This window comes from Sinocyclocheilus grahami, unplaced genomic scaffold (genome assembly GCF_001515645.1).
Source record: "Sinocyclocheilus grahami isolate Dianchi unplaced genomic scaffold, SAMN03320097.WGS_v1.1 scaffold153.1, whole genome shotgun sequence".
NCBI classification, from domain to species: domain Eukaryota; kingdom Metazoa; phylum Chordata; class Actinopteri; order Cypriniformes; family Cyprinidae; genus Sinocyclocheilus; species Sinocyclocheilus grahami.
In genome coordinates this window covers 442,088-465,417 of record NW_015505332.1, presented here as the reverse complement: position 1 = coordinate 465,417, position 23,330 = coordinate 442,088, and the positions used below count along the sequence as shown (strand labels likewise).

At 35.8% G+C, this 23,330-nt stretch overlaps 4 protein-coding genes across 9 annotated transcripts; 1 reads left to right on the top strand and 3 right to left on the bottom strand.

The window, feature by feature from the left end:
- Positions 1-702: 702 nt before the first annotated feature.
- On the bottom strand, positions 703-10,672 carry LOC107592436 (E3 ubiquitin-protein ligase RNF144B-like). 3 transcript variants are annotated; one of them, XM_016281946.1, is made up of 8 exons: positions 10,460-10,672; positions 6,772-6,941; positions 5,826-5,930; positions 4,429-4,489; positions 2,919-3,123; positions 2,679-2,823; positions 1,557-1,646; positions 703-1,323 (listed from the first exon to the last, which is right to left on the bottom strand). In XM_016281946.1, exons 2-8 carry the CDS (start codon positions 6,874-6,876, stop codon positions 1,162-1,164), a joined length of 873 nt encoding a protein of 290 aa, XP_016137432.1. In that variant the 5' UTR covers positions 6,877-6,941; positions 10,460-10,672; the 3' UTR covers positions 703-1,161. The 3 variants fall into 3 exon arrangements, with proteins under 3 accessions (XP_016137432.1, XP_016137433.1, XP_016137434.1); XM_016281947.1 differs by lacking the exon at positions 10,460-10,672 and adding an exon at positions 7,155-7,796; XM_016281948.1 differs by lacking the exon at positions 5,826-5,930.
- Positions 10,673-13,722: 3,050 nt separating this feature from the next.
- On the top strand, positions 13,723-17,858 carry LOC107592532 (telethonin-like). Of its 4 annotated transcripts, none has more exons than XR_001609986.1 (3): positions 13,723-13,948; positions 14,961-15,416; positions 17,816-17,858. XR_001609986.1 is itself a non-coding variant. In XM_016282064.1 (2 exons), exons 1-2 carry the CDS (start codon positions 13,812-13,814, stop codon positions 15,361-15,363), a joined length of 540 nt encoding a protein of 179 aa, XP_016137550.1. In that variant the 5' UTR covers positions 13,723-13,811; the 3' UTR covers positions 15,364-15,998. The 4 variants fall into 4 exon arrangements, 1 of the variants encoding a protein (XP_016137550.1); XR_001609985.1 differs by lacking the exon at positions 17,816-17,858 and adding an exon at positions 15,846-15,998; XR_001609987.1 differs by lacking the exon at positions 17,816-17,858 and adding an exon at positions 15,849-15,873.
- On the bottom strand, positions 17,573-20,000 carry LOC107592531 (coiled-coil domain-containing protein 127-like). Its single transcript, XM_016282063.1, has 2 exons — positions 19,983-20,000; positions 17,573-18,422 (listed from the first exon to the last, which is right to left on the bottom strand). The coding sequence occupies exon 2, from the start codon at positions 18,413-18,415 to the stop codon at positions 17,750-17,752; it is 666 nt and encodes a 221-aa protein (XP_016137549.1). The 5' UTR covers positions 18,416-18,422; positions 19,983-20,000; the 3' UTR covers positions 17,573-17,749.
- Positions 20,001-21,670: 1,670 nt separating this feature from the next.
- mrpl32 (mitochondrial ribosomal protein L32) lies at positions 21,671-23,108 on the bottom strand. Its single transcript, XM_016281945.1, has 3 exons — positions 22,916-23,108; positions 22,067-22,248; positions 21,671-21,949 (listed from the first exon to the last, which is right to left on the bottom strand). The coding sequence occupies exons 1-3, from the start codon at positions 23,004-23,006 to the stop codon at positions 21,698-21,700; spliced, it is 525 nt and encodes a 174-aa protein (XP_016137431.1). The 5' UTR covers positions 23,007-23,108; the 3' UTR covers positions 21,671-21,697.
- Positions 23,109-23,330: the final 222 nt, after the last annotated feature.

The window sequence follows — 23,330 nt, the reverse complement described above, 5'->3', positions numbered from 1 at the left end:
CAAGTTAAATCTAACTCAGAACAAAATTATAAACCAGAATAAAGACCCATACGAAGAAGTGTAATTACATTCTAATATGGAAAAATAATTATGATACCTTTTTCTTAGTACTGTACATGCTCATTAGGAGATTTCACTCTTCTTGACTTTCCCTTAGTCATCATACTGAAAAATTAAGATTAATGCTTCAAAATATCTACAATGATGATCCACAGGAACAGACAGGCCATGAACTCTACATCAAGTGACTACACTCTCAAAGGCCTTGTCACACTGTTTTCAATCTTATCCACCTTTTCTCGTCTTCAAGAGGCATTTAAAAAGTTAACTAGACCTCAAATATAAAAAGAACGCATTATTTAAATGAAAATGAAAGCATGAAACCAGGAAAACAAAAATGAAACCGAAAGAAGCAGGAATATTCACGGACTCACTTAAGCAGAAACTCTTTTGTAAATTTCCCCAGCTGGGTATGAAATACAATACAATACAACAACTGTTTTCTGTGCGAGAAATGCTTTCGTTTTCATGCTGTTTCTCTAGAGTATGAGCCCTAAAACTAAAATAATTTAAAAAAACTGCCTCTATTGTTAAATATTACTATGTGTGTGTATATGTTTCATAACTTGAAATGTTTATGTTAATGTTACAAAATTATGTTTTCTAACCATTTTAGCATAAGAACACAAAGAAACTGGCCACTTTCACTGCTCAGGTGTTTAGTTTATTGTAATGAAGTTATAAAATATCTGATGCCGAAAAATCAACAAATGTAAAAAGAACACAGGACAGTTCCCAGACTCATAAATACAGTATTTACATATTACAGTACACAAGAAAAAAACAGCAGGGCCTTTGGTCTGGAAGGCTACATGGAAATTAAAAGAGTTTAACTCATTGCTACAGTTAATCATTTTTTTTTAATATAACCTCTATAGCTCACATAAACAAATGTTTTGGCTTAGTGGAGTAAGGGCCATTCCTTTACAGATGCTGTTTATTCAATAAACAACAAGCTTCTTTTTCCCATAATGCACCTGAAGGCAAAATGAATCCACTGAATTTACCAGGCACTGAGAGTGAGGCACTTGTGCGCCTGGCTAGCGAGACTGAGGAGTGGCACGTGGAGGATGCTACACATGTTGATTATTAGGAGTTCTCCTATGCGGTGGAATCTGATGGCTTCTTGTCTTTCTTCTTTTTCTTGGTCTTCTTGGCCTGGCAGGGTTTGCACACGCAGCACAGGATGCAGGGAGAGGCCAGCAGCAGCAGTGGTGACGTCACTAGCACGATGATGCTGACGCCCAACAGTATACCGACCACCTGAACACATCACAACGACACAAAACACACAAACTCAACTGGGATCTCACTGCATGTGAGTAGTTTTCATCTAACGTCATGATAGTAACGGTCTAAGCTTGCTGATTAAAAAAAATTGTCAACTGAAAAAGCTGCAAAGATGGGTGCTTTCTAAAACTAGACATCAAGGACATTTGGAAATTGGTAAATGTCTGACATAATGAAAAACAGTGCAAATTGGCATTCCAGCTAACCTGTATCCTGTTCCAAATGACGGAAGCTCTGGAGTGCCCCAGCTTGTTTCGGCATGGTCCTTTATCATAATGTCTCAGAAATATATCGCCCTGTAACCACAGGGATATTACTCATTTAGCAGACACATTTATCCAAAAAGGCTTACAAATGATAAATGGCAAAACAAACAAAAATGTAAAATATTATTAAAATTGAAAATTAATATTATATTAAAAATGAATAAATTTTGTTACATTATTATTATATATTATTATAAATATTTATTTAAATATATTAATATATTATCATGCATATTATCAAGAAATATTTATAAATATTTTATTAAATGTTTACATTTTTAATTATTGTAATAATAATACTTTTTTTATTTTTATCATTATTACAATTGAAAAAATAATATTATATTCAAATTGAATTAATTTGTTATATTATTCTTGAAATGTAATTAAATATTTAAATATGTCCATATATTATTATTCATATTATTATCAGTAGATAGTTATAATTTTTTTAATTAATTTTCATTTTCAATTATAATAATAAATGTGTTTTCATTTTAAACGATGTAATAATAATAATAATAATAAATGACTATTAAAATGGAAAGTTGTTGTTATTATTAGTAAAATTGTTACAAATATAAAAATTTATACAAAAATTATATATTAAAATTTAATTAATAGAAAAAAATCATCACATTTTATGGTTATTATTATTATTATATTAAAATTGAATTTAAATAAAATATTTAATGAAATATTTATCTATAATTATTCTTCTTTTAATAATACTTTCAATTTTATTAATTTTCATTTTTAATTATAATATTTAAATGTTTTAATTTTAAATTATTGTAATAATAATAATAACTATTATTGTTGTTGTTGTTATTATTATACGCATGTCCAAAAATCAAGGTGTGCCCATAGTGTATTGCTTTTAATATCATGGTTTAATCATGGTACTTAGTCCCAAAAAATATACATTAATGTGGTACTGTGATTGATCATTCATTGTAAAAACCATGGTACTTTTATAATACCATGGTATTTCTATTGTCGTAGTGTCCAAAATCTGTGATGTTGGTGGCAGAACATTTGTAAACCCCTAGAATCACTTACATCCAGATTCTGTAGGCAGTACCAGCAGAACGTGTGTTTGCAGCTCTTGCAGAGCATCTGCGCGCAGCCCTGATTGCGCTCTATATAGACGCCACACATTGGACACTGTTTAATGGCTGCATCAGTATCAGCGCTGCTCAGTGCACTGCAGAGACGACACACAGAGCACGTTTACAGGGCCGTGTTATGGAACTGAATGATGAACAGTTGTTCGTTCAGTGGTAAATCGCTCACACTGACCTGTCTGCTGATAGTGCCATCAGCGGCTGGTGCTGGGAGCAGGAGTGACCATCTATCCAGGGGCTTCTGCAGCCGCAGCAGAAGGCGGCATGGCACGCGGGGCAGGGCACAGGAAGCGGTTTGCCTTCGGTTCCGGGCGTCACACTGCACACGGCTTGACAGTCCAGCATGGGACACCAAGCCTTACTGGGGTCTAACTGAACTCCTGAAAGAGACCGAAAGAAAAACCTGAGGTTAAAAAAAAAACATTCGAAGCCAAAAAAAAAAAAAGGAATGTGGCAAAGCCAATTCACTTGCTTGCAAAATTCACTGACAATTTTTCATTGAGGTTTACTGTTCTTGCGGTCTCAGGAAGACTTCTGCAAATACTGTCACAGTTTACTCTGACACCACAGACAGTCTAGACGATTCCTAGCATTTTGGGGGCAGCTGAGATGCAGACAGAGGCAGTGGAAGAAGAAAATCCCACAGCTTCTTCTGTCTGAATAAGCTCATTGTTTACGCTTCTATAAACGCTGAGCTGGACCCTGGCGGACACAAACCAGCAACCAGCAGCACACTCACACTTGAGCCGTAGGATAAAACCGTTTCTGATTCTAAAATATACAACTATTGCCCATAAGCTCATTTTTGTGTCCGAAACTTCAAAATATTGGCATTTGTGGACAGTATAGACCAGGGGTGCCCAAACTCGGTCCTGGAGGGCCGATGTCCAGCAGAGTTTAGCTCCAACCTGACTCAACACACCTGCCTGGAGGTTTCTAGTATGCCTAGTAAGAGCTTGATTAGCTGGTTCAGGTGTGTCTAATTGTGGATGGATCTAAACTCTGCAGGACACTGGCCCTCCAGGACCGAGTTTGGGCACCCCTGGTATAGACGGACATAGGAAGCTATCAAGTCATGTTGAGTAATATCTTGTGTAAGATGACTGTTTTTTTTTTGAAGGCAGCAAAAATGCCGCCTTCTCTTGCTGTGATATCCCACAATCCAAAGATATTTCAGTTTTTATGTTTTTAGCGTTTATATTAAATCACCAAGGTACCAAGTTGTGCCAAGTTAATGTGCCAAGAAGCTGCTGCTGTGGTAAAATTACTGACTGTACTGTCCTACAAAACTATGCCAACATTGGAACTGAGGAAAATGTTTTTTGATCGAATATTGATTTCAAATCAGTTTTCACACTCTGAACAAACGGCATGTTTCACACTACAGATCACAGTCTTAAGAGATCTGATTTTTGTCATAACTTAGTTTTGATTGATTTTCAATTGCTATAATTTTAAACTAGAGATGGAAACAACACACTATATCACTAAAATCAGCAATAATCACTGACTGACATAAATAGTCTAGTAAGCATAAAATTATGCTTCTTTATAACTCACATTGCTTGTCTAGAACTGTTTGTTCCTGCCTATCATAGTCCCTCTAGGATTTTCAGTGATGGTTACAGTAACACTATGGAAAGCGGCACATAAATGCGTGCATACATACATGGACAAGCACATACCTCTTTCAAATCGGAGCCGCTGATAGAGCTCAACCTGATCGCTGGGGGCAAACAAGGCGAGCTGTACAAAGAAGGATATGAATTTATATTCAGGTCATGTCGGAACGCGTCATGTTTGAGCTACAGAACTGCATATGAATATGTAAGACATAATATACAGTCAGCTGGTCAATTTCGTGAAATGATCCTGCTTATCACACATCTACATAGTAAATAAATTAGATGTTGATTTGAGTAGAAATTATTATTATTGACTGTGAAATAAGACAAAAGAGGTCAAAAAAGTGCCATGTAGACAGTTTAGCATGTATATAAAACGTCTGAGTGTCAGAACAAAGTTTTCCAGAGACCAGAGTCATGATGCCAGGTAATATTTATATTACTGTTGAATCACTGTACTTTGATTTATGATGCATTAGTTCACAAAACAGGTTGGTGAAGATCATGAGGGGAAAATAATACTCAGACGTGTGGAAACATTCGACAGTGATGGAAAACATTCATGATGAATAAAGCCATTGTGTTCTTGCTGTGGCAACCGAAAGCAAAATGAAAATTTAGGCTAAACAAGCCCGGACAAATTTCATCAAAGCCATTTGAGTTCACTTTGAATCTATTTTAATTTGCCATGGCATTGTCATGTGGTTGCTAAGGTTAAGGCTAATTTTGTCGCTAGGGTGTTCTGAGTGGTTGCTTTTGTGAGTCAACTCCCAAACACTGTTAATTTACACTACTGTTCAAAAGATTGGGGTCTTTTAAGAAGTCTTTTATTCAGCAAGGTTGAGTTAATTTATTAAAAAGTGTCAAATGTTTCAAATAAATGCTGTTCTTTTGAACTTTCTATTCATCAAAGAATCCTGAAAAATGCATCACAGTTTCTACAAAATATTAAGCAGCTCAACTGTTTTCAACATTGATAATAATAAGAAATGTTTCTTGAGCAGCAAGTCAGCATATTAGAATGATTTCTGAAGGATCATGTGACACTGAAGACTGGAATAATGCCATCACGGGGATAATTTACATTTTAACATATAATAAAAAAAATTAAGTTATTTTAAATTGTAATAATATTTCACAATATTACTCTTTATCTGTATTTCTGATCAAATAAATGCTGCCTTGGTGAACATTTGGTGAGACTTATTTAAAAACACTGAACAGTTTTGACCCCCAAACTTTTGAACGTTTAAATGCAAGTTTTTGTTGTTGTTGATGTTGGGAAGGTAAATCGTAGGTCTAATTGATTCAAAGTAATTAAAATAGATGTTTGGTAGTGGAAGGATTTCCGTATTGCCAGTGTTTACGCAGTCAATATTTGTAGCATGTGCAACTGTGGAACTGGAAACTGTTGTTGACTGAGAAAGAAGAACTGCGAGCGAGATAGACAGAAGTACCTCAGAGTCCAGCAGAGTTCCGGTGTTCTTGCAGGCCGGATCAGGGCAGGTGATGGCACTGCCTGCGCCGCCCCGAATAGCCAGCTGGACATATTGCCTTAAACACTGCAAACACAACACAGCTGTGACTTTTGTACAGTCTGTCTGTCTGATCATGAGATACTTTTATAGTTTTTGTAATATTTTATATTTTCCATTTTCATTACAGCTTTAGTAATTTTGTTTTTGCCATTTTAGTTTTACAATTCGTTTTTGTGCTGTTTTAAGAATGTGTGTATATAGTTTTTATTATTAATTTCCGTTTTGGTTTTAGTCATGTTAGTACATCAAAAATGTTGCCTTGGCAACTAGCTGAATTAAAACAAGCTTTTTAATTTGATTTTAGTTCACTTTCATTTCAAGTAATGCAATTTTTTTTAATTCTGTTTTTAGTTTTCATTAACTATTATATCCCTAGTCAGGTTAATCGATGTTCAGAATTAGCTAAACATTGTTTTGATAGAGTATTATCAATATTTATGCTTTTCAGGGGAAGCAATTTTTGAATGGAAGTTGGATTCCAGTAGAATGTTTTAACTTAAAAATGCCACACTTCGGCTTAAAAACCATTAAAGGTCAAATGATTTGTAAGTCTGACCCACAAGATTTGTTTCAGAGAAATAGGCTAGATTTGGCTAATCTTAAACGGCATGTGAAAGAAAATATCCCCCGCTCGGCGAGACTGAACACTATTGTGCTTTGTTTACTGCATTTCCACCTTTCCCGTGAAGCTTGTGCTAATAAACCAGACCACAGCTAGAGATAAACACCTGCTTATGGAGCGATGTTTGTGAACATGATTTTCCTATATCACTAATACTTGCGTATGTAATAGCAACTACATATTCTGCTGCATGACAACACACTTCCGTTTTAAAGATAAAGATTTATTCAGCAATGCTCTTACCTGCACACAGAACACACAGTTACAGGACTGCAGTGTGCTGGACTCCAGCTCAGGACAGTCGGTCAGGCAGAGTTTGCAGAGGATCATGGCTTTTTCTGCCTCCATGCCTGCCTCCTCTTGTTGTTTAGCCCTTCAACTTCAGAAATAGTGGAGTGCCGTCCTCCATGCTTCTAAAGAGAGGAACAAACAAAGCGGAGGTGGATGGATTGCAACGTTTTAGTTCTAACGTCAGAAAGGTTTCAAAATGCTTATTATGCGCTGCAATTGGGTAATAATGGAAAGAAAGCTCTTCGGCAGAAATGTGAAATCATTCTTCTGAAGTCAGTTTTCAATAGAATCACAGGCAGACAATACAGAAGCATTTAAGGACTGGAAAAACTCACTGTTAGACGGAAGCTTTGTTATTAGCCGACTGTCTAATCTCATTTGTGTTGTGTACACCAGCTCAAAACCTGCTCGGCCTGCTCTCTTAATGGAACACCAAACGAGTCGGTCCGGAGGAACAAGAGATCTTCCACCCAGAATGAACTCACAGCTTTATGAATTCTTCCAGTCAACATTCACGTCCCGCATGGCGACCGAATCCCAAACGGGAAGAAGTCATAATAACATAATCCAGGATAAAGCTAGATTAAGAGGGCCCTGCCTGCCTCGACAGGTCAGAAAAATAGAGAACGTCATAAAAGCGTGAGGTGGAGAGAACGGTGACATTTTTATCCATGACACATCTGTGCTATTTACATTTGTCTCCTCTGTCACGATCAATGTGCATAACATCACTGCCCTAAATGTCCGCTGTCTGTCCAGTCAGTATTGATCGGTGAGACACGTGTGACGTCCACTGACACTTGCGAGTTTTTTCCTGCCACGTCATTGTACTTTTGACAGAGAGCTTGCACTGCTTTTGGAGTTTCACCCCTTGTGACCGAACAAGAATAAAGATTTAGGAAGAAATGGTATTAGAAAATGTGCTGAATCCGTTTAAGTACATGCGTGTGTGTGTGTGCGTGTGTTTGTATAAATAACTGAAAAAGCAAAAAGCAGGACTTTTTTTTTTTTTGCAAACACCAAATCCCAAACCAAACAGTATTAGGAAATGTGCCGAATCAATGTCTGGCAGGAATATGATTAACGTCCTGAATCTCTATTGATCAGCCTGAAAACACACTTGGTCACACCTCATAAAGTGGGTCACAGTTCGCAGCAGTGAACATTATTTGCATATACTTTGGTTTTGAGCACAGGGAAGTGAATCACATTTCTTTGCCAAAAATAATTAATATCATGATGCAGTGAAATCTTGCCAAATGAGGATCCAAAAATAATCCAGCTCTATGGTCATTTTAGTAAATAACTATTCAGTGCTTATTTTTGATGTTTGTCTTTTTTTAGACTTCACCGTTTGGCCAAAGTAATACAAATTTAACAGGACAGCTGATTTAAATTGTCTGATTTAATTCTTTATTATCATAACCTTTTATCTAGACAAGAATAATGCATGTAAGTCTGTAAGCAGTGGCATAATATTATACCAAATCTGCACATTTTCTAAATCCATAAAATTTGCAGTGTACAATACACTGATAAATACTATAGCTGCATCCCAAACGACATAATGTGTGAGTAGGTACTACATTTAATAAGGAACTTAGTTTGTGGCCTTTAAAGAAGTATGTTCCACATAGTATGCTTGTGTGTAGTAAGAATGCAATTTAGACATACTACATCAGCCATGCTGACATTGTCATGTGACCTACAGCATCAGTTACGCTGCTTTACTAGAATCTAGTTAAAAAGTTACTAAACCTGGCACTGTATATTTCAAATATTGTTGGCTCCTTGACGAATGGCTTTTGTTTCCCTTTTGAAAGTCGCATTTGGATAAACGCGTCTGCCAAATGCATAAATGTAAATTCATGACTCTTCTCCTGTGGCCTCATGGGATAGTTACTCTGAGAGTCCATTGGATGCGCACTTCAGAATCTTGGTGGAAGAATTAATCTGCGTACTTCACCTATTTTACGTTTACGTACTTTGTCGCCAACTGTTTAGTAGGAAAGCAGGCATACAGCATTTGGAGAGAGTGCATGTTAGATATCCCACAGTGCAATGCGTTCGATATGATGAGAAACCAGAATGCGTACATTTTAATATCTCCTTGATTCACTTAACACAAACTTTATAACAATACCTCTATTTACTCGTTGTAACCATGTGACACTGTAGCAGATTTCTCTTCATGTAAAAAGTAATAGGCAGTATGCAGTACACTAGAATTCAATTCAGGGCAAGTCCATTGTCCGATGTGACGTCGTAGATCTTCTTCCGTGTTAATAACAAACAATTCTGTCAATAAATGTCAGTGTTATTGTAACTCTAGTACGGTTACTCTCAGGCATAAAAGACACATTTAACATTCTTAATTTTCACGCAAACACACTACAAGAAAATCAGCTCAAATACAGACCAGGTAGTGCCTTAAAGGGGTCATACGATGCGATTTCAATTTTTCCTTTCTCTTTGGAGTGTTACAAGCTCTTGGTGCATAAAGAAGATCTGTAAAGTTGCAAAGACTAAAGTCTCAAATCCAAAGAGATATTCTTTATAAAAGTTAAGATTCAGCCACACCTACCTAAAACGGCTCGTTCTAACACGCCCCGACATAACTACGTCATTATGTGGGAAGATTTGCATAACCCCGCCCAAATGTTCACGCAAAGAAAGAAGGCATAACTTTTATTCTCGCTGTAGTATTGTTGCTGCCGTCATGTCGTGAAGACGCTGTGTTTCGTTGTGAAAGCGAAACTACTTTGTTTGGCCTTCCAAAAGAGGACACGACTAGAAATCAGTGGTTAAGTTGTATTTTCAACACTGTTCCAGAACAGTTCAACCCAAATATTCAGATGTGTGCAGCGCATTTTATGGATGACTGTTTCCTGATCCTGGAAGAGTAGACTACAATGCCGGCTGTTCTGACTCACAGACTGTAAATATGTTTTTATATTTAAAGAATTTGCCACTGACGATTCAAACGCGATTTTTTAGCAGTGTAGAGTAGCGTTTGTCATTTCTCCAATCAAAAATGCAGACATGGTTTTATGTTTATGTGGCGCGTTTATGCAACGCAACGCGTAAAAAGACAGTATAAATCATTATAATCCGTAATTATGTCCCCACTGGATGCAACAAATGCCTCGTTTATAATGGGTTTTAATGTTTTTGTCTCGTCGCTCCGGCTGGACAGGGCATCACAATATGGTGAGGGGCGTAACATTTCCTTCACACGCTTGAGGTATTCAGCCAATCACAACGCACTGGATAGCTGGCCAATCAGAGCACACCTCGCTTTTCAGACCGATGAGCTTTGTAAAAATCGACACGTTTCAGAAAGGCGGGGCATAGAGGAGAAACAATAAAATACACAGTATGTGGAAAATAATGTGTTTTTTGAACCTTAAACAGCATAAACACATTTCATTAAATACACCAAATACACAAAACAATGTTATTTTTTAGCAACATCATGACCCCTTTAATGGGTTGCCTACCTAGACCGCATTTTTGGGCATAACAGGCACCCCAAAATCGGAACGTGACTATAAATAGTTAATAAATTGACGACTTCAAATAGTTCGGTATTTACCGTGGGTGTGGTACAATATGTTTTGAGACGCAGTAATGAACTCACCTCATCTTTCACTGAGTCTGTGCCGCGGCTCCACCGCAGTGATTATCACACGCGCATCTGATAATGAAGATGCTGCTGAAGATTCTTCGATGATCGACAGACAGTCTGGTTTACATCCCCGCCCATCCACCTCGATCATGAAGAGGTGCAGTGAGTTACACCCGTCATGCTCCGCAAGGGTGCGTCCGTGGGTATTTGTGTGAAGTTATCGGACTGTGTTAAAGGGTTTGGCCACTTCCTGTTTTCTTCTACTGACGTTTAACGTTAACTCTTTCACAGACGAGTCTTGGAATATTTTCAAATTGTGCTTGAAATTTAAATAATAATAATAATAAATAAATTATATATATATATATGTATGTGTGTGTGTGTGTATACTGTATATATAACTCGCAGTGGTAAACAAATTATATATAAATACTGTCATTATATTTAATAATCTAAAGCACCAGAAATAGCATTAATAATTAATATATACATTATTGTAGTATACAAACAATATACATGCATATACATAGTGCATAATAATAATAACAACTACATATATTGTATATAAGTTATATAAACATTGTCTATCACAGTAGTACAACTGCTGGGGTTTCATTTCTCTCATCTTGCTTTACTCTCAAAACTATCAAACTACATTTGAAACGTAACAGGGATGTAATAATGCTTATTTCACGGTTCCATTCTAAAACCTTGGATTTTTAATTACATTAACTAGTTAAATGCATTAGAGAGCGTTTATGTTCAGTATCAGGAGATGAGGAAGCTAAAAAAAAAATGTATCCTGTAATATTATTGACTAAATATTATATAGTCATTTGAATTTCATAATAAACGAGCTTGTAGAACAGTACCCTCTAGTGCCAAAATAAAATTACTATGCAGGGGACAGACTGTTCTGGTGTCATGTTACCTAAATATTACAACCTCAACATATTCAAACCCTGACATAAGAAAGACACCGGAACTGTTTTGTGGCGTTTCCTCCTTGTATGCTTTTGAAGCAGATATGACAACTAGTAACAAGAAACATGCTCACATACTCACATAAGACATCAGCAGATGACATGATGTCTTTTCATTGCTCTAGTCTAGATCATGGGCTTGACATTCATATATCCATAACATTCCATTACAACCAATTTACTCTCCAGTACTCACCCTCAGATCCCAGTCTAATGGAGTGTTATCAAAAATGCAAAAATATGGGTTCCAAAATGATATGCCATTATGAGAAAAACTTCTTTTATGTGACTTTATGAGAGACACCATTTGTATGCTCAATGCAATGTTCATATTAGCTTGATATAAGATGATCTGTGTGAGTGTCTTTGTGTTTGAGGGGCATTTCTCATCCATCATGCTGTGCAGGTATTGCAGCTGCAGTTGCCATAAGGCTCTCATTACAGGGGAAACTGGCTGCAAGCGTTCAGGCGAGTGCTTTGGCTTGGCTCAGGCCATAGTAATCTGATGCTGCACCTTGCTTTCAGTGCATCACTGGGATTTCTCAGTCAAAATACCTCCAGGCTTTAAAAGGATGTTGGCACCATTGCAGTCCTCTAAACCTGCATGTAATTGCCTAATGTCTCTGTCAAGTTCGGGGACGAACCAGCTGAAATGTGGTCTCAATGCTTTTTGAAGCAATGTTACTAATTCTGATTTTGGTGCTTTAGTAATCATTATTAAGTTATTTTAATAAATATAGTGAATTAAAGTCATTCAGATTCATCTTTGTCTTGTGAGCTGTGGTACGTCAGCTGCTAAACCACCTGAACACTGTAATAGTATAACAATACGTAATATTTATTTATTTATGTATGTGTTTGTTTATTTGTTTGAGCCTTGTGACATTATCCCATGACAATTAGGAACATTTTACCCCCAGATTCTCATTATGGTAATACATTTGGGGATGTTTTACATTTGATGGATTTGTGTGTTCATTCCTTTCAGTTTTACTCTTTAAATAAAAAGGGGAAAAAAAGTAGAGATTATAGATAAATAATGACAGTGAAAAAGAAAAGAAAACTACCAGACTGCAGAAAAAAAGTATATTTTAATACAAATTAACAAATCGATACAAAGCATTTATTTAATTATTGTTTGTTTGATTGTTAATTTATTTGTTTATTATTACCCATTTTATTCCCAGAAACTGAGGGAAATTATTTAATGGAGTCTTCATTATCAGTGATATTGTCTTTTACTTGGTAAAAATATGCCATTAAACAAATATTTTGAATATTTGTTTAATAGCATCTCTTTTGATTTTGAGGTGAAATAAAACGTGGACAATTTATTGATAGGTGCCATGGGTTAGTTTTGGTTGAAACTATATGTAAGTTTTATTTATTTATTTGGTAGTCGGGTACGAAATTCCGAAACAGACTAATTGCTTTACGGTAGCAACAAATGCAGGTGTATAGCTAGTTACAGTGATATTTACGACAGTGAATTCCACGTACTTCACTGTAGACGGCTCTAAAGTCACAAAAATACACACACACACACACACACACACTCACACAAAATACATACAGCTGCTTAAACACTTGTATGACAGGTTGATGCACGTTGAGGCCAAATTTAACAGTCGTCCTGCAGGAATCTCTTGAAAGAGAGGCCTCTTTCATCAGTAAACTCGAGAAAGAATTGTTGTTTCTGCTGAGTGATGGACTATACAATACATCACACCTACAGAACATCAATCAGACAGAATGGTTTGAGTTTGACATGCTGCTCTGAATGCCACAGTGTGACGTAACAATGGCGTGTGGCTTTTGCACAGGTGCTGACAACCGAGAGAGGCAACAAGGACCCTTAAACATGAGATGAGTGTCAGAGATATCTGCACCTTTTTCTATTTTTATCTTTTCAGAACATCGTGGATACTATGTATTTACTTTCAAGGGTTACTTTGCTTCTACCTGTACATTAAATACCACACATAAAATGTATATTGCATTTAACTTAACATTTTTAGGGCATGGCACCAGTCAGCATCTAGTTTTGTTGATATCAGCAATAGCCATAATGTTTTGACGCACATACGACAGGAAATCTGAGATCAGATGTGTCCTTTGACACTGTTGACCTCCTGGTGAAGTTGTTAGTCTTGCATATCAGTTAAATGGTCGTGGGATTAGTCATTTTCCCACCTCCTCAAACTACACCAATCTGAAGAGACTCCTGTGGGGTTGATGGCAGGATGTAAAAATAGCAACAAACCCTATTTATAAGACACAGGAACACTCAGGAGGGAAGCAGCAGCCTTTATCAGAAGATCTGATAACTTTCTTATCCAGTTTTAATTTGGCTTCTATTTTTTGCCAGCTCGCTGGATGAGATGCATTGCCTGAGCAGGAAGCCCAGGTCATATCTGCTGAACTCCTACAGTGATTTTCAGGAGACTGATGAGATTGCCAGAGAATCATATGAGGCCACCTGGTTAGACCTACTGACGGAGACAAGGCCAGAATACAAGTATGCATTTGTGTTTCCTACTGTACATGTTGTATTTGCAGGAATCCTTCCATCCAAAATTAAAAATGTTAATATTTACTTGCTCTTTTGTTGTTCCAAGCCTGTATGCTGTTATCATAAACTCTGAAGAATTAATAGATGTTAATCGTCATTCTAACTGTCAAGCTCCGGGGCAAAAATATTGTAAAATCATAATAAAATAGTTTTTTTCACTCATGCTATACATATAGCCTTCTGAAATCATACAGACCAAAATGTATTTATTCATTAAATATCTTCCCCTCTGATGCAGCTCTCATATCTTGCATTCTGTATTTTCAAAGTGGTGCATCACATCAACCCTGGTGTGATGGATCATTTCCTGTCTCACAATGTTATTGTATGGCTTCAAAAGATTTAGAATATAATGCACAAGTCTTATGGACTTATAGTGCTTTTAAGGTGTTTTTTTTTTCTGGACAAAAACAGAATTTTTGGGTAAAATATTCCTTTATTACACTCACTTTACCTCTGATTAATACAAATTAATAAAACTAATAAAACTAAAACTAAAAAACCTTATTTTAACTCAAATGCTTGGATTTCATCAGATTTTTTTATTATATATATAATTATTATTTTATTTATTTGTTGTTCACCAAGGATGCTTTTACGTTATAAAAATACTGTAAAAACAGTAATATTGTGAAATAATATTGCAATTTAATATAACTGGGTTACATTTTAATATAATGGAATTTAATTAATTTATTTCTGTGATGACAAAGCTGAATTTTCAGCATCATTACTCCAGTCTAGTGTCACATGATCCTTCAGAAATAATTCTAATATGCTGATTAGATGCTCAAGAATTATTATTTTTTTCGAGGATTCTTTGACAATTAGAAAGTAAAAAAAAAAAAAACTATATTACAAAAAAAATATTACACTACTTTTGTCACTTTTGATCAATTTGATGCATTAATTAAATGTAATTTACTTTTTACTAACTTGTACAAGTCCTGCTTCACAGGAGGACACTTGTCGAGAAGGACTCAATGAGAAAGGAGAGCTATGAAAGCAAGCAGGTGGTTCATTTCACAGTGAGACGGTTCCTAAACCAAACCATTCACATGGGGAGGGAGGGGGAGCCACTGCAGGAATATCATTTACCTTATAGAAACATTCTTCCAATACCAATATTTGTGCCCAGAGATGTCACACAGCCTGACGTTACCCGTGAGCCCTCTCCCTCCAGAATAAAATCCATCATGGACTCTGAGACTAGTTTAAATGGTCTTTGCCTTCAGAAGAGCGAGGTCTCGTCCATCACCGAACATAAGCCAATGTTAATCCAACCCAGGAGTCCAGACTTCAGAGCGTCCAGCCTCATCTCTCCCCCACGAGACACACTCGGCTTCCAGCGACGAGAGTGATGAGCTGATGAAAGCTGTCTGCCATCATGGACACGGATACAATGACAAGAATGGTGGGTGACCTCACGCATACTTAAATACCAAAGCCTTCAAGAGAACTACATGCTCCCAATTTGTTTTCAGCTGAGACTACCAGAGAAACCTTATCAAAGGAAGATACCACAAAAAAAGTATTGTTTAAACATAAAATTAATGTCATGCTATTTAACCATATGATTTATCATTTGAAACATTATCATTGTGCTTTATGTATTTATTTACAATAAATGCCACTTGGTGTGTTATTTAACACAATAACATTATTAATTTTCTAAATGTGGCTTAAGTGTCAAAATCCTTGCAAAACAACTGGGGAAATATTTAGAAAATATTTAGTAATAGTCTTAAACCTGAATATTCTAAATGAAATGAGTCTAAATTGAATGTAATTTTTAATTGTAACCTATATTTGATTATAAAGGAGCTGTTGATCTATTTCTCAGCAGGTATACAATGAACTGCAATGAGGGCAGACATCTCTGATGGACAATCATCATCTATTCAAAACATTTAGTTCTTGGAAATAAATGCTATAAATAAACTGTAAATCTCATTTATATGTATTTATGAAACTATGGCAAACAATAAAAAAGCAAACCTGAGTCGATCAAACTGTAATATATTCTTTCGTGTCAGAAAACATATTAATTACACATGTCAGTAACCTCATATTTATTTTTGTGGTACATATTAGTTATGAACCATCTTTAGATTGAAAATGAATAAATTGTCTATTAAAGTTCATCAGTAATGCAACAAATATGAAAGCATTTGATTAGTCTGGTTTCTACTTGATCCAAAAAAACTGAAAGAAAACAAAAATAGTACTGAGAAGCACAAAAAATCTGCTCAACAAAATATACAGTAGGGATGCACGATATAGGATTTTTGCCGATATCCGATATACCGATAATTTTCAACTCATTATAGCCGATGCCGATACCAATATATAATTATTTTTCATTTTGGTTAGAATTAAATAAACAATAAATAAGTTATTTTATAATTACAGTACACTGAAGATTTGAAAATAACTATAAATAAACTATATATTAATCACTGCATTTTTTTCCCAGAAAGATGCAGTGATAACCTTAACATTTTATTTTATGATTTAACATTTGTAGATAGTCTAAAGCAGGGGTATCAAACTCAATTCCTGGAGGGCCAGAGCCCAGCAGAGTTTAGATCAGGGATCCTCAAATCTGGCCCACGAGATCCACTTTCCTGCATAGTTTAGCTCTAACCCTAATCAAACACACCTGAGCATGCTAATCAATGTCTTCCAGATCGTTAGAAAATCACAGGTAGCTGAGTTTGATCAGGGTTGGAGCTAAACTCTGCAGCGCATTGGACCTCCAGGGTAAGATTTGAGGAACCCTGGTTTAGATTCAACTCTAATTAAACACACCTGATCCAACTAATCAAGTCGGTCAGGCTTATTTGAAAACTACATGGTATGTGTGTTGGAGCAGGGCTGGAACAAAACTCTGCAGGGCTCCGGCCCTCCAGGAATTGAGTTTGACACCCCTGGTCTAAAGCAAAAGAGTTGTAAAAATTCTGAAAATATTTTAGAGCTCATAAATTGTTTAAAAAATATAACATATTACACATGAATTAATAAATCAGTATATATAGAATTATTTAATTTACAAGTGTCATGTTTGTGATTTTTTTTTATTCATGTAAGCTATAGCTTCTGACCTTTTAAATCAAAACATACTCATGATTTTATGGCATCAATTATTGCTTTATTTAATCAGAAACACAGTCTAAATATTATGTGTATTTTGCTTTCATTTTATTAGAAGTAGGCCAACAGCGCCCCCTATGGAATTAAAACTCCTTACAGAACGGGCATTAGGACCCGGGGGAGGCTGCTGCTGCTGCCGCTGCACGTGCTATTACTGTTTACTCATACACCTAACATGTAATTCTGTAAGTGCATTCTCAGTTTAAATGCAGCAATCCAAAACGTGAATATAATCATCATTCAGGCAAAACTTTGCTTTAAGAATGAGCCAATGATCTATTCGCTAGCACACCCTGAGCACATGTGAGTTAATGTTTTCCTCTTATCGGCAAGACATATCGGCATAATTTTCCATATCGGGCCGATGCCGATATTTACATTTAAAGCTATTATCGGCCGATTCCAATATTGGTCCGATAATATCATGCATCCCTAATATACAGTCATGTTCTGATATGATTGTCAAAGACTCTGGGCTCACAAAAACGTTTGGCATCATAAATAGTTGATCAATAAATCATGGGAAAACCTTGGATAAGCAAAGGAAAACATTTAAGGAAGACAATTCTTGTTTTATATCGAGATCTACACTCCTCACGGTCTGCTGGAGTTTGGCAATGCCCCTTTTAGCGTCTCTTCTGCCCTCTTGTGTTTCTGCAGGGTGACCTGGAGCTGCCAGTACCTGAGATACAGCCACATCAAATTCCCATTCTTGTGCTTATCTATGTTCAGTAAATCTGCACAGTGTCTGTCGTTCTTAAAAATGTCCCTGAGATCTTCCTCTAGGTTCAGCTCGGCACCCACCGGGTCTTTAGCCACCTTTAGCAGCAGGTTCTTCTCCATCTCCAGACGATGTTCTCGTGTCAACAGGATGCTGCAGAAAGCTTCCTGCCTCTCCACCAGCTTCACCTCCAGTTCCTGTAGCAGAGCCTGAGCCCTGCGCTGCCAGTCCTCCTCTCGCTGCAGGGCTTTCCGCAGCGCCACCCTGGCCACTCCAGACTGCAGCAGACGGTTCTTCTCCTCCTCCAGATCCTGGCGTTCCTGCTGAAGCTGCTTCCGTTCCTCCATAAGCTGCTGACTCTGAGAGATCAGGGCTTTCTTGTAGGCCTGCATGCGCTGGCGTTCCTTCTCAAGCTCCACCTCCGGTTTTCCGTCAGCGTCTCCCTGTACTTCAGCTCCAGGTCTCTGGTAATGGCTGCCATGTCGCTGTTGTACTTGTTCTTCACATCTTGGATCTGGCTCTGTGATTCTCGAGTCCATATCCAACCTTTCCAAAGTACACCCACTGACATTTTAAGTCTTAAATCTCTTTGGCAAGACCGACCAAATCAATTTAAGGAGAACATGACTTTCAACAAATACTATTAAAACAAAATAAAACCACATAAAATGTTTTAAATCCATCACAAATTAAGTACTGAAATCATTCATTCATTCATTCATCAGTGTTGTTTTTTACCTAAACCTTTTTTATTTAAAATAGTTTTGTTAACTTATTTATATAACTTATTTTTAAATTAAAATTAAGCTGAAATAAAAATAAATATCAGATGATGCCTTGGCAACTAACTGAAATACAATAAGCTGAAGTGCTAAAACTAATAAATTAAAGCTAAACAGAAATATAAAAAATGAATATAGCAGATAAAATTACTAAAATAAAAATTTAAAAATAATATAAAAGCTAATTCATGATATTAATAAAAATATATTAGTATATAAATAATATTACAATAATTAAATTATATACTATACACTACTAAAATAACTATATATCTCAACACAACCTACATAAATTACACATAAATGCATTGTATAGTTCTAATAATTTGTAGTAGATTTAAAGCATTTTTAGATGAAAATTGGGATGTTTATTGTTGACTCATTAACATGAGTCATTATGTTTGGTATGTTTTCAAAGAAGAGCAAGTCATTTTAAATCTGATAAAAGACATTTTGTCAACATTTAACATCTACTTAACACATAACATAACATATGTGACCCTGAACCACAAAACCAATCATAAGTAGCATGGATATATTTGTAGCAATAGCCAACAATACATTGTATGGGTCAAAATCATCGATTTTTCAAAAATGTTTAGGATATTAAGTAAAGATCATGTTCCATGAAGATATTTGGTAAATTTCCTACCATAAATATATCAAAACTTAATTTTCGATTAGTAATATGCATTGCTAAGAACTTCATTTGGACAACTTTAAAGGCATTTTTCTCAATATTTAGAATTTTTTATTTTTTGCACACTCAGATTCCAGATTTTCAAATAGTTATATCTCAACCAAATATTGTCCTATCCTAACAAACCATACATCAATGGAAAACTTATTTATTCAGCTTTCAGATGATGTATACATCTCAATTAAAAAAAAAATTGACCCTTATGACTGGTTTTGTGGTCCAGGGTCACATATACTTTTAAGAAGTAATACTATGAACATGTGAATTATAATTTTATTATATTTGAATTAATGTATTATAATGATTGTTGTGCAACCCCCCTTATAAACCCACATTTAATTACAACCTATAAAGTGTTTTATCTAGTATAATGTAGCACACACTCATTCAAGACATTTGTGACGCTGGCGGTGTATGAGCTGTCAAACTATATTACTATCTATTTGTCTATCTATTATCTGTCTATTAATGTCATGACATTAGCGACCTGCAACACAACACTGCTAAAGCTGCAACCCTGCAAAGGTGATGATAAATGCATTTCTCCTGCAGGTAAACACACTTATAGATTATATAGATCTGTTATCATTTGACTGTTAAAACGTGTTTCGTTTCTTTGCTTACCTTGAACAATCTAAAGTCTTCTGCATGAGATCTTCCAGACAGCTTGGACTATTATGCAATTCCATTAAAAACATCCAGCAGTCAATTTAATATTTCATAGGGGAGTTGGATACGTTTATTATCAAAATATACATATTAACTACATCGTATAGAATTATAAGCGGTCTTTAAATGAATTTCTTTTGGTATAGTCCTGAGAGCAGCGCATTTGAGATTCCAGAAACTCGCAACTGCGCAGGAGATGCACAGACTGATGGGCAGAAGAGGTTGGAGTTCCAAAACCTTCTTTGAATTACATTACGATCTCTTTTAGTTGTGGCTGTTGTGCGTAGTAATGTTCTTTAATTTATTTTTTAAAAATGACAGATTTTTGGTGCTATAGTTTTTGGACATATACTAAGGTAATGCTTTTTGTGGATATCTACAATGATGTACCATGTGCATAAATTATCATCATTTAAAATAAGAATGGTGTTTTGATATTAAACAGGAACATGGTTAACGCTGTCATGTGACTGTGATACCCACTGATCATCTTCCAGTCTGCTATATTAGATAGCAACTTGTCTTTTGAAAATCATATTTCCCATGTTACAAAAACAGCATTCTTCCATCTTAGAAACATTGCCAAGTTACGAAACATGATACCTGTTTCTGATGCAGAAAAGCTAGTTCATGCATTCATGACCTCTAGACTGGACTATTGTAATGCACTGTTAGGTGGTTGTCCTGCATCTTCAATAAACTAGCTACAGGTAGTCCAAAATGCAGCGGCTAGAGTCCTTACCAGGTCAAGAAAATATGATCATATTACCCCAATTTTACAGTCTCAGCACTGGCTACCTGTTAAGTTCCGTATCAATATCAATATTATTACTTGCCTATAAGGCCCTTAATGGGTTAGCTCCTGCGTACCTAACTAGTCTTCTACCACGCTACAATCCATCACGCTCCCTAGGGTCGCAAAACTCTGGACTTTTATTCTTTAGTTTGGGTTAAACAAATCAATTTTGCTTGGTTGGAACAGCAGGTATACTAATTATGTCTCTATTTGTTTCTCTGTTTCGGTCTAGGATTTACACAAGCTTCAGTCTGGATCCAGAACACCTGAGAAGAGATGATGCAAAAATGAGTGTTTACTATTGTCACTTTGCATTATTGACACACTATTTTCCTAATTAATGCTGTTCAGTTGCTTTGACACAATCTTTATTGTTAAAAGCGCTATATAAATAAAGGTGACTTGACTTGACTTCATATTGGGGTCCCGATCACCCTGATTTTTAAAATTATTTTTAACTTTTATTTCAACCCTTTTCCGGATTTGACCACAAAACCCTCCCCGATAGGTGTATGATAATGACTTAAGATAGTATTGATCTTGTAATTAGCCATGTCAACTCTGATTCTTTACAATATGGTACAGTATCTTATTGCATATTACTTCAATTTTCAAATCAATTTATTTATCTTAAACCATTTTATATAGTACTGTGGACAACAGCCCCTCTAGCTATGTACTGCTATTAAAATGACATATCACTCATTTTTCAACTAAAACATTACATGGACCGAGCCAAGGACTGTTATCAAACAACAACACAAGAGTATAAAAAATGATAATTGATCAATTAAAATGCTAAGCGCATTCACAAAATATTTCATGAATATGAAACTGTGATCTTTATTTAACAAAAGGCTTTATTTCACTGCAGTTACATGTTAAACCAATAAGGGCGTTTCCTGTTGCGTTCTACTATTCTCTTGTCTTTATCTGCTTCAGAGGGCGTTTCATTTTCATACAAAACAACAGACTCTACAGCAGGAGTGTTGAGAGGTCCGCCTTCCGTGATGGAGATTTGCTTTCGTATCATTGCCGTCTCCTTCCTGACTTTTTCATAGCAGAATCCACACAGAGTATGCTTCAGTTTCATGTTGCCACACTCTGGACACGGCTCAATGTTGTACTGGAAAAGAAAAGAAATATAAAAGAAGGATAAACTGCTGTTTACTACAGCACAGTATAACATTGAAAGTTATTTTAATTTATATAATGCTATACCAGTGAACCAGTGAGTTCTTACCTTGACTTTTATCAGTTTATTTGGGTGTCGTCTTCTGCAACGATTTACTTCAATGGTTCTTCTCTTTTTAGGAGCTGCCATCCAAAAGATACTGTCCAAGAAACTGGGCTCAGAGTTTCCTTCATCACTGCTGTGATGGGATTGAGGAAGAATCTGGGGACCATTTACTGCCAGAGCTGGACCTGAAGAAAAGATTTATGTGACCGATTACTAAAATAATATTCAAACTGAGTAACTAAAATTATTTTTAAACACACAGTAGCATTTTAAATATACTTTACCCCTATCACTGTCCATTTATTTTTTATTTTTTATAAGAGATAAATTCGACTTCAAAGTTATATATATATATATAACTTTGAAGTCGAATGTTGAAATGTTAAAATATATATTTTGTATATTTTAAATAATTATATATAATTATTAAAAATATAAGAAATATATATTTTAAATGAGAAACGAAAATAAAAGAAACTAATACTTATCAGTCCACATTTTGCATGCGTGTTCCATATATTTTTAATAATATGTTACCTAATTAGCCATATAAATTAAGTAAATATATCTCAAGGAAACACTGCAACATTTCATTCCGATTAAAGAGACTTTTTATTCTATTCGACCTATAGTACTTCCCCCTTAAAGATTGCGTCTCCTTGAGCCCTTCACTTACCAGATAATGACTTCCAAAACAAACACTATATTTAATATCACAAAGCAATGGTCAGTCAGAAGGGGAAAAAATGTAAAATGATATTAAATTAAGCTCAATTGTGAACTGAGTGTATGTGTGGTGATATGAGTGGAGGAGTGTAACACATGACATTAAAGTAAAGTAAATGCACTCACCGAAGCTGTCAAATCCCGCTGCTTGCGCTAAACGGAGTTCCAGACGCTGCAGAGAGCGTCCGACAAACTGAAGTAAACCCGATAATGACATTATATGCGGTATTTTATTTCAGATTAACGTAACATGTACAGACCTAACCGCCTCACGGTCACAGCCAAAAAAAATGACCTAGTGCGCATGCGCCTTGTCCTGCACCCGTGCATTCTGGGATTTGTAGTACAGCGTTATAAAAATTCAGCTTTATTTCTGAGCGGGTGTGGGCGAAATATGTTCAAAATATATGATTAAACCAACAAATGTTTTAATTAGTACATGATTTTAATTGGTGCCAGGTAAAACAAAACCAAACATCCAACGTTATTTTAAACGTATCCTTAGGCTGCAATACCCACAATTCATTAAGAAACCCAGTAA

What these genes read in the sequence shown, in the direction of transcription:
- LOC107592436 (XM_016281946.1), bottom strand. Translation starts at nt 6,876, where the DNA reads ATGGAGGCAGAAAAAGCCATGATCCTCTGCAAACTCTGCCTGACCGAC. An exon ending in ACTGTGTGTTCTGTGTGCAG is followed by an intron (nt 5,931 to 6,771) that starts GTAAGAGCATTG and finishes TTGTGTTTGCAG; the next exon opens with TGTTTAAGGCAATATGTCCA. An exon ending in TCATTTGGAACAGGATACAG is followed by an intron (nt 1,324 to 1,556) that starts GTTAGCTGGAAT and finishes TGATGTGTTCAG; the next exon opens with GTGGTCGGTATACTGTTGGG.
- LOC107592532 (XM_016282064.1), top strand. Translation starts at nt 13,812, where the DNA reads ATGCATTGCCTGAGCAGGAAGCCCAGGTCATATCTGCTGAACTCCTAC. An exon ending in GAGACAAGGCCAGAATACAA is followed by an intron (nt 13,949 to 14,960) that starts GTATGCATTTGT and finishes CCTGCTTCACAG; the next exon opens with GAGGACACTTGTCGAGAAGG.
- LOC107592531 (XM_016282063.1), bottom strand. Translation starts at nt 18,415, where the DNA reads ATGGACTCGAGAATCACAGAGCCAGATCCAAGATGTGAAGAACAAGTA.
- mrpl32 (XM_016281945.1), bottom strand. Translation starts at nt 23,006, where the DNA reads ATGTCATTATCGGGTTTACTTCAGTTTGTCGGACGCTCTCTGCAGCGT. An exon ending in AGCGGGATTTGACAGCTTCG is followed by an intron (nt 22,249 to 22,915) that starts GTGAGTGCATTT and finishes TCTTTTCTTCAG; the next exon opens with GTCCAGCTCTGGCAGTAAAT. An exon ending in ATAAACTGATAAAAGTCAAG is followed by an intron (nt 21,950 to 22,066) that starts GTAAGAACTCAC and finishes TTTCTTTTCCAG; the next exon opens with TACAACATTGAGCCGTGTCC.